At 44.6% G+C, this 15,456-nt stretch overlaps 1 protein-coding gene across 3 annotated transcripts in view; it reads right to left on the reverse strand.

Moving 5' to 3' along the window:
• MYO1D (myosin ID) overlaps positions 1-15,456 on the reverse strand; it is a 195,922-nt gene that overhangs the window by 40,804 nt on the left and 139,662 nt on the right. The window contains exon 22 of one of the 3 annotated variants that reach the window (XM_072885933.1): positions 9,418-10,248. The exons of the other annotated variants lie outside the window; for them this stretch is intronic. Coding sequence (XP_072742034.1) covers positions 10,236-10,248 — 13 coding nt within the window. The 3' untranslated portion in view covers positions 9,418-10,235. Of the gene's footprint in view, positions 1-9,417; positions 10,249-15,456 lie in introns of those variants that run through there. 3 annotated transcript variants of the gene reach the window in all.

Below are 15,456 nucleotides of genomic sequence, written 5' to 3' on the forward strand. Positions count from 1 at the left end.
TCAACCCAGACCAGCAGCTGGGCAAACACATATGCCTTCAAACTGCAAGCGTACAACTAAAGCAAATATAAGCAGCTGATGAATGCTTTGGGAAATGGCATCCCTAGCCCACTTGCCCCGAAGTAGTATCAGCTAAAACTGGTGGAGACATCTTCTGCTCAGATTTGAAGATGGATGGTGGAATTAAGGTCCTAAACACAGGCTTCTAGTGCCATTTTAGAGACCCTGGGGTACATCCCCTTGCCTCCAGCTGCCATTGCAGAAAGGCACAAGTCTCCTTTAGGTCCTGTGTCCCACCTACCAGCCCTATGCAGATTCCTGACATAACACAAGGCATTTAAAAATGGCATGGAACACCTCTGCTTAGGCAAATTAATTCCACTCCCGTCTACTAGTTCAGTCTACTTCAAAACCCCACTTCACGCTTGAGTCGAGACACGACAGCACGTGCCTACGGTGGGGATGCAGTTATGTTGACTAACTCTGGAAAACATAAGATCCTCTCCTGTATCACCCTCAAACTGACACCCTCAGCAAGGCAAAACAGAACATGTGCCGGCTGCTGATGTGACAAATTTACGATTAAGTGTCTTGCTCACCCATTTTACCCTCTTCAAAAGTTCCTGGGAGGAAGTGTCACTGCTTGGACTTGGATGCTACCACCAAGCCCCCCCAGTGCCTGCATGTCTATCTCACATGTAGCTGAAAAGTCTGCAGCAGCCCGGGGTCACTGGGTTCAGGCACCAAAATATCTTTCCTTTCCCCTTTTCTACATTTAAAAAAAAAAAAAAAAAAGGCTCCATTCAGCAGATGCTGCGTTGTCCTGCACATGGCTGGAGGGCATCCCAAAAGCATCTTTTATGCTTCCATTAAAACCATCAAGCAAGATAAGCAAGATGCTCTATGAGTAGAGGAATGACTACAGCCTGCTTTCTAAAAAATAAAAACCCGACAAACCATGCCTCGCACTCCTCACACCACTGCCTGGACCCTCAGCACCCTCCCCTCACGCCCAGCTTTACATTTCCATGCCGTGATACTTCTTTTTCCTGGTGGGTTGACGAAGCAGCGAGGCAGCGACTCCCCAGCGGGATGAGGGCTGGCTGGATTCCCCTGCCTTTGGCTGCACAGAGATTTTAGAGTTCGTCTCTTTAATCAAAATGAGTGATTTTCACGAAACTTAGAGAGAATGATCTTTGCTACCTCTCTCCCTCACTGTCAAATCTGAGGATACAGCAGCCACATAAAACCACGTTTCCCTGGGAAACCAAGCTAAAAATAGCCAGGCTGCCTGGCTGGGGAGACTGGTCTGGAGTTTTCAAAATTGCAGTTAGGACGAGATAGCACTGGGGGTTAAGTATCTGCGCTACTGACCCTGAATACTAAAGATCCCAGTGTAAAACACTGCTGTCCCCTGTTTAACACGCAGTCAGTGGCGGTGAAAGCCGACCTTCCTCCCCAGCGCGGGAGGAGCTCAGCCCTTCCAGCCAGCAGCCTCTCTGCAACCCCAAAGCGGCCGGTGGACTCTGATCTGCAAACCCAAGCCGGGGGATGTAGCCTGGTTTGAAACCGTCTTCAGCCTGGGCTCAGCTTCCAGCACGCCTGCAGCGCGGAGGTGACGGCTGAAACCAGCCTGGTCAGGAGCTGGTGCAGCTCCGTGGTGAGGGAGCGCAGACGCCGACAGCGGTGGGGGTATCCGTCCCCGAGGTGCCGAGGCCGTGTTCAGCCGAGGTCCCGCAGGATCCGCAGCTCAGCTGTCGTAACTCTCCTCCGATCAACACCTCCACACCGAGACGAGCCAAGGAACGAACTCGTGCTGCAGGGGATTGGGGCTGGGGTAGACTGAGGAGGTAGAAGAGTACGGACAGGGGCTTTATTTTATTGCTTTTGGCTGTTCTCTACCTGTACATCAATGAAAGATCTTACACCGTCAAAGCAATCTACGCAAACACAAATATTTCCGCTAGAAGGAACAGTCCCCCCAAGGCCCGATTGCAAATCAGTAATTTCTGGAAGGGAGCTCGTCCGGTGAGCAGTCCCAGCAGGGCTCGGTGTAAGGATGGAGCCATCCCTATAAACCTTCCCTTAGCCTGCCCCACGAGACTGCCTAGCAGGTAGCAGGACGGGGTGACAGAGAAGGAAGAACTTTCCCCTTCTCCAATATCAGCTCATCTGGGTTCACACAAGGAAAAGCAAGAAGGGGAAAAAATAAAATCTTTTGTGCATTTAATTCAGAATCTAATTACTTTGTATAAATTAGTTAGCTGGCTTCCACCTAAGATTTAACATGTAATAGCCTATGAATCACATCTCTGTTACAGGATATATTGTGCCATTTATATGTAAAAATGCTTTATGCAAGGCACCCTGTGGACTAGGGATATTAATTTATACCACAGGCTCTGGAAGATTAAGTGAAATTAAAGAAGATGAGGAGATAAGACACTAGTGCTGATCAATGCTCCTTAACGAGGAACACGCTCTGCGTGCATTTTAAGGTGAAATCAGCCATCAGAGTAGACACAGCCATAAGGTCAGCTGGTATATATGAAGACAGTATACATTAAAACCCCACTGGTTGTAACAAAGACTCTCCAGTCAACAACACTGAAGCTGCTCCTTCCTCCTGCTTTGCCGGCTGCTTGCTCTGTATGCTTTTAAGTACTCTGTTTAATCTGCCCAGATTAACTCCTGTGGACACAGACCCAGGCAGACAATATTCCTCACTGTAATCTTGATGTTCTTCCTTCCAGCGAGCCACGTTTTGTGGCAGGAACTTTTCTGGCAGCTCTTCCAGTCAACCCCTATTTATTTCCTGCCGGTTTGAGTGCCACAGGGAAGAGAGATGAGGACTACCGTGCCATGCTCTTCGTGCCCGCAAACAGGCACACGCACCCCAATTTCCCTAACGAGGCAGCGACACCCACTCCAAAGGCTCTAACTCACTTTATAAAGAGCAGTCATCACGCAGGAGTTATTCCCCCAAAGGACAGGGCACAACAGCCACGGGCAGCGGCTGACTAAGGAGTCGCACCAGGAGATGAGGTTCCTCCTCCTGAATCAGCAGCCTGCGACTCCAACAGCATGGAACTGTTTTCATGTTTATGCTCTGTTCTGACCAGCTCCTCCTCATTACTTAAAAGAGAACAAAACATTACTTACAATCTAATTTTAAGCTAGCGCCCTGGAGCCAGAAACTGAATTAATTTCCACAGATACTGAGTGGTTTTACCAGTATAGTGGAGCTAATTACCCCTTCTCCCCCCCATCTCCATTATTAGTGTCACCTCCTGTAAGGACAACACAGAAGCAATGTCCTACCCTACGAATGCAGCACACAGCAGTACCCCAGAACTGTCTGGGAGGAGATGGTAAATGCTCCCTTAGCATCTCAAATACGCCAGACAGCACATGGAAATAACCCCTAATGCAAAAGTGTTTGGTGAGAAAACAAGAATTATCTGGACTGCGAGAAGTTGAATTCATTACATATGCCTAAAGACGGTAGGGCTTAGCTCCGAAAATGCAAAGTTATTAGGCGCCAAGAAATGCAGAAGCCACCCAGTGGTATTTTTTTTCATGTTGTGTTTTTATACACTTGCTTAGAAATTCTCTTTTGATTAGCGATACGAGAATTCAGGCTGGCATGAAACCATAGTATGCTTTATGTGACTAAAGTTATAAAACCAGGAGGACTCCTGAGTCACTAGAAACCAACGCTTCGGGTGTGATCCCTTATACACGTGTTTCAGTGGATGTCTACGCCATCCTGTTGATGTTCTTGGTAAAGGCAGGATCCATTTATCCATACCATGTACGCATTCAATCACGAGCATCCAGAATAGACAGTTTAATCACAGTATCCACACAGATGTGTGTGTGCCAGGATAACTACGTTCTTTCTGTCTAACAGCACTGGTCCGGTGCATGGGTGAGCAAGTAGGAACATCCAAGCCTTCCTCTAAATGAATTTGTAAAGAGAAAAACTAGGAAGAAGAAAACTTGAGAGGTGTAATATGCACAAGGCTGGTGACTTGCTACCCTGGACTACAAACCCATTTACAATAACCCTACAAAAATGTACCAGAGTAGGTAAAAAGCATTTGTTAAATAATCACCTCTGTTGGATCATCTTCACCAGAAAAAAAAAGATGCTCAACACAGGCCTTTGACAACACAGCTCAGACCCTCCAGGATAGAGCTAGAAGCCTAATTTTCCTAAAAAAAAAAAATAAAAAAAAAATCAAAAGATTAAGGCATCCCGTGATTTAATGGCATCTCTTCAAACAGCAGCCCTGCCTGCAATCAGAACACAAAGGCTTCTGAGCAGGGAGACCAAAAATGGGAATAATACATCACAAGTGTGGAGGGGGGGAAGTCTGAATGATGCAATAAAAAAAAAAAACATGCCATTTCAGAAACTACCGTTAAACAAATGAGGGGCCACATTTTGCATTCATTATCATTCTGCTAGCAATTCCTTGGAGACTGCAAGCCAGCCAGCATTTTAGCACACACACTAAACGAGGATGAGGAAAGAGGATTTTAAGTAGGTCACCAGTAAATATGATCACGATGGATCTTTTTGTTTCGTTGTTTTTGTTTGCTGTCAGGCAGTGGAGTCCTTGTTTGAGAGAAGTGCTGGAGAAGAAAAGAATTCACGCACCGGCAGCAAGGCGGGCAGCATATCCAGAGGACAACGTGCGTTACCTTTCTGAAACCAGCCCTACCTCTGGCACGGGCAAGTCTGCCGAGAGGAGCTCGCCCACGGAGCTGCAGGCACATCACCACCGCCGCTCGCCAAGCAGAGCTGCTACCTGGTCTGAGTACGGAAAGGGGTATTTAGAGGTAGCTGCTGCGAAGGAGCATGGGGAAATGCAGGCTGGGATGTTATGCCAAGGGGGTTTAATGGAATCAGAGCGTTCTCCTCTTTCCTTTCTGATTTCTTTTCCCACCTCTCAGGTTTCTTGTGCTGAGGAAATCAACCTCAAAGCACTCCACCCTGCCCCATTCTACAGTGTGACTGGGGGGCGGGGGGGAGAAAAAAGAAAAAAAAAAAGAGAGCATTGGGAAGAAAACCAAACTGCCCCTTTGCTCCATGAGCTCTGGAGAGCACTGTGTGTTTGCATAAAGATGGGACAGAGCAGGGATGGGAAAAGGAGAGGGAGGATGCCCACGGCCGTAGCTGCCTCCTCTCGGATGCCGCTCTCTGCCGCTGTGCTGGGAAGCCAAGGCCAGCAGGGCGAACGGAGGGACGTGCCGAGGCCAGAAGAAGAGCTTCACCATGTGGATAGAGGCCCAAACTGCAGCGGCCACTCAAACCCCAGGAGGAGGACAACAACCGCTCAAGCAAAGCCGCATCATCTGCCATTTCTGACATTTCCCCACAGAGCGGTCCGCGGGGCTCTCACACCGAGGTCCGAGTGCCGTACGCGCTGGATCCAAGACGCTGCCGTGTTTGGCACAGGATCCCACTGGCTTCAACGCAAGTTTGGCTTCAAAGCAAGACCACCACTGCAGACGCCCAGGTCCCATGTTTGTGTGGCTCCTTCCCCTCCGGCATACGCATACCGTATGCCAGCCTGCGCAGGTTGACTGGCACCGACATGGTTCATCTGGAGAGGGAGCTTCGAGAGGGGAGAAAGGGGAAAATAAAGGGGAAAAAGATATTCCCAACTATTCCACAAAAGTTGGATTGTGGTTGCATGAGCAGGAAGAAGGGACTAGCTTGGGTTCGCTGTCAGATGCACACGAGCAATGCTATTGTAATGCTATTTCAAACCCAAGTTTATATCCTATTCAATTCTGCCTTTTAGAAAACAAACTAGCACGTTGTTTCTAACCCTTGGTAGTCTGAGAGCAGGCAGAGTGCTGGTTTTCTCGAGGTCCTCAGGGATCTAAGCAGAGATAGACATTTTAGAAAATGATGCTCCTAGAAAGTTTCAGCATTTCTGGAGGTTTCTGTTCCTGGAGGAATATCTGGCTGTTCCCCGTGCCCAGCGCATACTTGGAGCTCCTACTGCAACTTTTCCCATGAGTGAGAAAAAAAAAAAAAGGCCAATGAAAACAGACAAGCTCATACACCTTCGAGGCAGAGCACAGCGTTGGAGTGATCTGAAGGTGGAAGCAGCAGGTGCTATTTGGACTTTTCCTAATTCGGTTTCGTATCATATGGATTGCATTTACCTCTCAGCGCTGCAGCTAAATTAAATCCTTGAAGGAAACTAGCTGTCATGAAAGAGCATAAGCTACTCCCTCCTCATCCGTTCAACTTCTTCCCTTGCCTACATGGGTACCAAACCCATCACACGAAGCGCCTTTTGCCAACTATTTATCAAACCAGTGAGTGTCGCTTGAAGAAAACGGTTCATTGTTTTTCTCTTGGTAATAGCTGTTGGCTGAACACTGCAGAGATGCCGAAGGCATCTATAATTGCAGGCACTCCCACGTGAACTCCCAAGAAAAGACAGGTTGCTCTAGCGTGCCCGAAGGACACCATGGAGATGCCTCAGAGCTGCTGGAGAGCCAGCTACAGCGCGAGTAGGCTTGAGCTGGGTGGCAAGATAAGTGCCGGAGCCGCTGACTGAAGCATTAAATAAAAGGATTGTTATGGCAGATCTTCCTTGCAACAGTTCAAATACCACTGTCAGGTTTGAGCTCATTTAGTCCCTCGAAAGAAAAGCAGCAGTTGTGCTGCGAGTCATCTGCTGTCTCTCCCCACACACACATCTCTGAGTACTTGATGTTCTGCCTCAAAAAACCTGGGTTTTAAGGCAAACCAGCATGTCACTTTGATAATTTCCAGGCTTTACCTCTCTAAATATGACCTGCCCCATTAGCCTGGTACCAGCAGCACTTTTTGAGGCCAGATTCTTTAAGGTGACATTTTGTAACATGGAATTTTTTTTTTTTAAAAGCATCTTGAAGTGGTAACACAGCTCATAGCGCAGCATGGCGCAGAAATCGGGAACAACGCAGTTCCCGACAGTGTTATCCTTTGGAGCCTGCGATACACAAAGGCATGATCCAGCCACCACATCTGGCGGGGAGAGGAGCCTGAGCTCCAGCTGGCTCCACTGAACGGAGATTTATCCCAAACACACAAACTCCTCAGGATGCCGCATACTCTGAAGATGCGAATCGAACCGTATGCATTTATACACAGCACATGCATGACTACTGGAAGTTGATGGAGAGCAGTAGAAAGCTGTGGTACTGCCCACTGCTGAGGGAGAAACACTTGAAGCAGCCCTAAACCTCACACCACTCTCTGCAAGGTGTCAAAAATAGCATCTCAAAAAGGAAGAAATTCTGCTTTCTGAGAGATAAAACTGGAAGGGACTTTGCTCAGAGCCTGTCCTTAGCAGTGCTGTATCACAGAAACTCTGTATTACCGAGGGAGAAGCCATCTGGGGCGTGAGCTGACCTCCTGATGGATGCCACTTACCCCTGGACACAGCTGATGCTCTGTGCCTGGAAATCCCGAATTCTAGCACAGCAGTTTCAACCCATGCCCCGACAGCAGGTTACAAACCATCCCCGACACGAGTTACCTCTGGCAGGGCGGGTGGCAGGACACGAGAGCCCTTGGAGCCACGCTGCGGATAAATGCGAGAGGGGACAGGTCGCAGAGGAGCAGGACAGGACCGGCCATCGGTCGTCCCACGCGCGAGGCTGGACACATCAGCAGGGTTAGGTATGTTGGAGGCTCCCTAAGTGCTGGGTAAGAGATGTAAATTGAGGAATCCACACCAGCACTCTCCTCATTTTTTTTCCTCACTTAATTTAGCATTAAAACATCCTATTTGGATAATAAATTATTACTGAGCTACGGGCAGGAACAAATGGTTTCAGCCCGACTTTATGAACAAAGCAGATTTACAGAGAAATTCGCCTCCAATCATTCTCAATGCATCTGTTTTGAAAAAGGCGAAAAAAGCAATGTTTAAGCAATAGCAAATCAAAACTGATTTAGGGATCTGAAGGACTGAAATGAAGCCAACATATTAAAACTAACCACAAAAATTATCACAACTACACTTATGCAAATCTTTTTCATATTAGGTAAAAAACCCAACACAGCTTTATTTAGGAATTTGGCACACTAAAGGGGAAAGAGGAGAGCCATGGATGAAACACGGGAGCGCTTATTTCACTCAGATATTAGGGCAAGAAACATAGCAGCAGAATTACAAGCTGGCAAAGAAGAATTTATAAGGAGAGCAATACACCAGGCTCAATATATTAAGTAGATATACTTCAATTTTATACTGTGAACTTGATTCCGCAGACTGGCTTTTCTTTTTCCAGCCTGCTTTTTAGCACGAGCTTTAAAACTTGAGCTCAGACATTAAGTTCTGGATCCGTTGTAAAAAGACAAAATAAAAGCTATAAAGTCTGTCAAGAAATAAAAGGGTTGGGTTTTGGTTCGGGATTTTTTTGCAAAGTCAGGTTAGTTTCCACATTTAAATACCAATTTATTTGACCTTGGCTTCAGAAGGAATTGTTGGGACCCAGTATTTTTACCAAATATTTAGTCTCTATTTAAAAATTAACCTCCTTAGCCATTTTCAAAAATGTCAAGCACCAAGCTAGGGGTTTTTACCACATCCGGATTTTATCAGATAAATGCTCCACACTTTCCAGAAAAAAACAAAACAAAACCTACCCTCTAAGCATAAAATTTTAGTTATGCGCAAAAGTGACTAATTACTTTTGGAAAAGCAGTCTCAGAAACATCAAGTGCCTTTTTGGGAACAATTACAATATTAAGTTCACAAGATGAAATGAACTGGGCAAGAGATAAAGGGAAGGAAAGCAAGCTTAAAAGACAAATTTTTGGCTCTGCTGAAGATGCTATAAAGTAGAAAACCAGAAGGAAAGTTTTGTTAATGTGTACTTTTACAATACTTTGTTTTACATAAGAATTTAACAAGTAGCAGAAATATTTCTGCTGAGGCTTATCAAATACCCAAAGACTTCAAGAGAAAAATGTATATTTTCCCCCATTGTTTCAAACATGACAGAAATCTAGTGAGCCTATTTACTTTATTAAATTTTTATCTCTTTAAAAATATTAAAGCCTTAAAAATAACTGTTGTCCTAATCTTTACAAAAACACCTTTTTTGATATTTAGCAGCTCTCAGCAAAATTAAACGTGTGTAGTTAAAAGGCAAAGCTGTTCAGAATCTTGCGTCGGGATTGGGGTCCACAGAGGTGATGAAGAGCAGCCACTAAACACCTTTAATCAGAAATAATGAGACCCGAGGTAGGAAAACCACCCTGTGCGTGACTCACTAGAAACACATGGGGAATGCATCAACTTATGCTAATAGTTAAGCATCACCTATGAGACATTTTTAATCTCTGAAGGTTTGTAACCAGTAGCTCCTGGGTGCCGACAACCCCGACCAGCGCCGTCGGCAGCAGCATCCCACATCACAGGGAAGGAAACAGGTTACTCATTTTGGCCCAGATCTGACAGTCAGTGGAAGAGCAGGCACTAAACACCAGAATCTGAACAAGTTTGAAGTTATGTGTTGACACCAAAAACGTATCTGCATCTGTTTTGAGTCCCAACCTGCATTTTTAAAAACCTGCTGGTATAGTTATGGCAGACCACAGACTACGAGGACAGCGTGAAAGATTACTCCTCTCTAGTAGCTTGTTTTCAAATGTAATATCCCTTCACTTAAGCACATGAGGCAGATGGCATGAATTACAACCCCCTCCCCAAATTAAAACAAAAATATAAAAGTTTTATATGCCTGAGATTTGCGAAGCAGGGAGGTTCCCAGCACACAGACCGGCGGATGCCAGGACAGCTGCTCGGGGCAGATGGGTCCTTTGACAGCTTGATAATACTGACTTGCTGGTGAAACTAAGCCCTGGTAAGGCCGGCCAACGTGGGGCCATCTGTTTACTGGAGAGGAAAGGCTCTTGGAACAGCAGGTAGCCAATGCTTTGGTTGAGAATTAAACCAACAGCAAGATCATCAGTATTTACAACCTTTACTTGTGCAACCGCATACGTACAGCTGGCAGCGTAACTCTGCCACGTCAGACTGCTCCTGCAGCGCCGCGCTCCGTTTCAAGATGCAGCTTGGGATTTTTGTACTACGGTTTGTACCACTGAAGCCTCTTCAGAAGACGCTTTCTGCTCGTGTCAGTTTGTTAACAGCGGGCAAGGTGATGGTTGGTGTCAAACTTTCACAGTCTTGAATGAATGCCAAGAGCTATAGTTCAAGACTGAAAATAATAATACGGTCAGAGAGGTGCGATAATGAACACACTGCATACAGCAGATAGCCCATAAGAAACATTTTTGTAAGATGAAACATTCCCATTCACCTATTCCCACAATAATACCTTCTCAGGGGAAAATCCACAGTACGCAGCATCAGAGGGAAGCTCGATTTGGAAGGCTGGCACGGTAGCTGGGGAATGCAGAAACTCCGTATCGCTGCACCACAATGACTATGCAGGTGTGATTTCTTTAATTGTTTTTATATTCTGTTCATAAATTTCTCAAGGACAGGCAGGAGCTGGACAGAGCCTCATAAAAGGGCATAGAAAATGTTAAGTGCTCTAAGGTATTAAAATGTTCATACTTATAAGTATGATGGATTCTGCAACACCTAGAGAGGAGGAGGAGGAGGATGGGTTTGAATTTTCTATTCTAGGACACTGCAAAAGATGTATCTCAGCTTCTGACAGTCTAAATGCTATTTTTTCCCCCAGACCACAAATAATCCTTCCAGTTTCACACTGCTGCTATAGACTGTCCAAGAACAGAAAGGATTCACCTGTTTCAGCCCAGTAGATCCACTAGCCGGAGACAGGGAATGAACTGGGCAACTCAAATTACACTTTGCAAAAGGCTAATAAGACAAAACATCGTTTGTTAGTAATACATCACACTGGTGTGATGGGCTGGAGAGGACCTTTGGGTCACTGGAGAGCTGTTTTCATAGGAATAATAGTTACTGTGGAAACCTTGTTCTAAATTTTCAAAGTAATCAATGATTTTTTTAAGTGCCCTGAATAAGACTTCCCAAATGTAAAACAATTTCAGAAAACCCCAAGCAACTTAACCATCAGAAAAGTCAAGCTCCTTCAAAGCACATCAAGCTCCAGTAACTTCTCATTTCTACCAAGTTCTCCATCCCAGGAGGACCCTGAACATTTGCACAGAGCTTTAGCATCTAGGTGCTGCTTACAGAACGGAAAGCATCCAAGTTACACGGAGACGCTGGTATAAAGTAACTTGAACGTGTTTCAGCCCCAGCAGAGTCCTCTTTCCAGTGGATTTTAGAATTTGTGCCAACAATGGGAGTGGGACACGGGCAGGCTAGGGAAGGAAAAACTGACCAATAAACCTCTTCATACTCAAAGGAAGGGCATAAAATAACAAAAAATTGCTACTATTCATGTTATCAGACAAAAGAATTGACTTTTAGACATAGAGGGCAAGTACTCAAATAAAGGATTCACAATTTTGCTGCAAAAATTAAATCCATTCTCTTGAAAGCCCAAGCCCCTCTCTAGAGCTCATTTTATTCTCAGTATTACAAATCCAGGACTGCCGGAGACAAAGTGTTTTTTCCATGCCAGGAACATATTGAGAAGTGTAACCAAAAGCTACTTTTCCACTGGAATGTGAGATGGGGAAGGCCAGGGAGTTCAGGACCCGTTTCAGAGACAGTGCACGAACTCTGCCACAGCAGAAGCATCGGGAAGATGAGTTTTAAGAAAGGAAACGAACCTCTTCTGAGTTCCTTAATGAGTTCCCTTCTAGCAGGACAAGTGTTTGGAAAAACTCAGTCGCATCGACAGTTGAAGAAATGTTTTCCAAAGTAGAAAAGAATTAAAAAAGAGAGTGTGCTTCATAGGGGTGCTAGCACTCCTCTTGTTCACGCCCTGGAGTCAACGAAAGCAACAAATCTTTAATCTATGCAAGGTATTTTCCAAAGGAAAACTGTTATTTCTTAATCTAAGCTACAACTGTGAGGTCGATAAACCCACACAGGAATTACCAGAGATGATTATAAAGATCATAAATTAGCCAAAGGTAAATCTTAGCTAAATCCTAGAAATTTTTTTTAAGTCACTAAGACAAGCAAAGAGAATTAACCCAATTTTTCCAGTTTAAGCATTTAAAAAAATTTATTCGGTATAAGGAAACTATTTTTCCTTTTGCCACTACTCTTCCGCAGGGTCGAGTACCTGGTGCTTAAAAGCTGACAGCGAACTGTGGGTTAGGGCTCCCCCCCAAAACACAGCAGAATTTTACTAAAAATTCATTATGAATAGAAATCCTGTATAGAAACAAAGCTCAAGCACTGAAAGAAATGTTAGGGAAGAGTCTGATATGAATAAAGTCTGGTTCTTTGTCAGGCTCCAGCCGCCGCTAACAATGGTGTCAGCCACTGGCACGGCTGAATCAGAACTAAACACGGGTTAGTTGGCAGTGGTGACAAAGGACAAATCGTATTAAACAGCAATTTAGAAGCAGTTTGTTTCCAGCCTGCTTTTCCGAAGCGGCGCTCAACTCCTTTTGATCTCGTCTAGCCTACAAGAAATCACCAGCATCGATGGAAACTTCCAGTTAAAGAGTACTCATCACCGGCCCGGCTGCCGGCACTGCTGACACCCACTGTCAGTTAATGGATAATTTTCATAAGCGTTCACAAAGCTTAAGTGACAGATTAATTTGATACCAGCGGTTGTACCACCCTTCCTTTGTGTGGAGGCTTTCTGCCTTATGAGATGGTTATTTCCTTGGGGTAATGTCGCTTTGTGAGCACCACACCATCACACTTGTGTTTTCAAATACCAGTTTGCGCTCCTCTTTCCTTCTTTGTCCCAGAAAACCAAGAATATGAATCCCCATCGTCTCCTCCAGATTGTCACTGACTACAGAGAAGACGCTTCTGTTTTAACTCACGTGTAAATCTATTAGTCTCAGCAGTTAATCAAGGCTTCTACAAGAGAAAGGTAAACAGCTTTAAAAGAAAGGAACAATTTTAAATTGATTAAAATCAGTGCAGTTTTGTTATGAAAGAGCATCTTTATAACAAATTGAAGTGTTTTTAACCTCTTGCATGACACCTGGGCCTGAGCTGGAAGGTCCATTTCCTCATATCAGTGGAAAAAATTCAAATAAAAAAATACTGAATCAATTTTAATCAAACTGGGCTCTCCTACTTAATGATTTGTGTTCCAGACCGTGCTCATAATTGAGCTGAGGATTTTCTCCTAAACAAGAAAAATAAAATCATGTTGAATCTCCTCTGTCTTTTTTTACAAAGAACATAAAAAATGTGTAAAATGCTTGTCCTCACTGTTGCACAATGGGTTGAAAATGTGTATTTACAGAGTGTTTCTTTCCATCTATCTGACAAACATCTCGGCATTCATACTATTAACAAAAATCACCCAGTAGGCAGCACTCTGAGCTTCACCTTAAACACCACTATTTAGATAATGGCAAATTTTAAAATCTTTCACTTAAACGTGTTTGCAGGAAGCTTTTACAACATGAACTGTTGCAAAGAGCAAAAACCCAGAAAACACATTTGTGAGTTCTTCTATTTGTACTAAATATACTTAATCTCCCCAAATTGCCTGCAATTCTGGCTAGGTTTTATTCTGACACTTGATTTATGTTGTTCAGGGGGATTAGGGGCATACTACACTCACCCAAAGTTTTAAGCAATCCTAGTGAAACTAGTGTTTACAGCTAAAGCTTTGAATACCAGGAAAGCAGTCAGAAGTGCACTTTTTTTCCCCCAAAGAAAGGCTTTTCTGAATGCCTTAAAGCGGTCTCCCCTAGGCTGGGCACACCACAGCCCCAAGCTCAGCTTAGGTCTCTCCCATGTCCATTCAAGGGGGGAGCAGCCTCCACTCCCCCAGTGCAACACAACCCCATCTCTCCCCCTTCCAGGCTCCCCGGTCTAAGCGTGAGCTCTTTGGACCAGGATCTGTTTGTTTATAGTATTTAGCATAATAAAGCTTTAATCCCAGATAGATCCCCTACGTGCCACCGCACTGCTGACGGCAGGCAAAGAAAGGTGCGTTCTGTAAGGATGCACTTCCCCATGCAAATCCTGCTTAACACGGAAGCCTGGGCAAATCGTGCACCTTACACCAAAAGTGTTTCTATTTCAGTTTGTTTGGAAAGGCTGATGGCACAGATTCCCACCCAATTTTTTAACATATAGGTATATATACATATACTTTCCACATTTTTACATATATGCATATATAAATACAGACATGTATTTTCTCCAATTTTTACATATATGCATATATAAATACATGTATATACATATATTTTCCCCAGTTTTTTACATATGTATGTGTAAATTATACATACACTCTCACATTCCTGTATTACATACAGACGACACATGTGCACGTGACACTAAGTCTAATAACCAAACCTCTCCACTCCCACAATCAAATAAATTGCTACCATCTCAGCCAATGTAACGAAATGCACAGATGGAGCAAAATTACAATACTTAAGGCATGTAAAAGGGAAAGCCGAGGAACGTAATCTTCCTAAAGACACCTTCGTGCCAAGCCAGAGAGAGCCCTGCGTGGAATAAGAACAGGGTAACAGGCTTTAGTGGAGCCTACAGCCCATCGTATTAGTTTGAGATCCATTTCTATGAATTACTGCTTGGTCAGTAGCGTAGCAGTGCCAATGCAACTGGCTCTGAGGCATGCCAGTTTAAGAACCCAGAACTAAAGAAAATTAATCCAGTGCACACTAATGATTAAAATTGGCTGACAGGTCTCAAAGTGCAATGGAAAATACAAAATTATCCTTACGCAAGTGATTTTCTGCTGGGGTTCTGCAGGGATTGCTTTTCACTGTTCTTTTAACTCCCCCTTCCCTTCAGCAATCCTGGAAGAAAACCAGCGACTGTGGTTGCAGACAATACGGGGATTAGGGGAACAGAAAGCATCGAAGAGAGCAGGCCACTGATACACATTGATCTGAACTGCGTGGGTAAGTCAGACAAAAACAACTGTGATGTGTTCTAACACAGACAAAAAATTTAAATTCTTTAAGTCAGGGTGTGCTGCAGAACGGAGCACAGTGCTTGGAAACAAAGGATGGGTCTCAGTCACCTTGGGTGATGACATCTGAGCTGCCTTTACAATCCACAGCGTTTAGATCACGCCACTTCCACGCTGCAGGGAGGACCAGACACAGGAGGTGACACACGCAGCGAGAGCCACAAGAGGATGAGAGTAAAAGCAATTAGTGCTTTGGAAACTGGCTAGGATCAGGTCTTCTCTGGTGAAGTACAGCTCTGAAGTACATCCAGAAAGAGTACTCAATATGTTGGACTGATCAGTTGAGACATCTTCTAGAGGCTTAAGGACCACGAAGCAACGTGGGTGTAAAAGATGGAAAGGATAAATCCTTTCCTGGCTGATAAT

This window comes from Ciconia boyciana, chromosome 22 (assembly GCF_034638445.1).
Source record: "Ciconia boyciana chromosome 22, ASM3463844v1, whole genome shotgun sequence".
Classification (NCBI taxonomy): Eukaryota; Metazoa; Chordata; class Aves; order Ciconiiformes; family Ciconiidae; genus Ciconia; species Ciconia boyciana.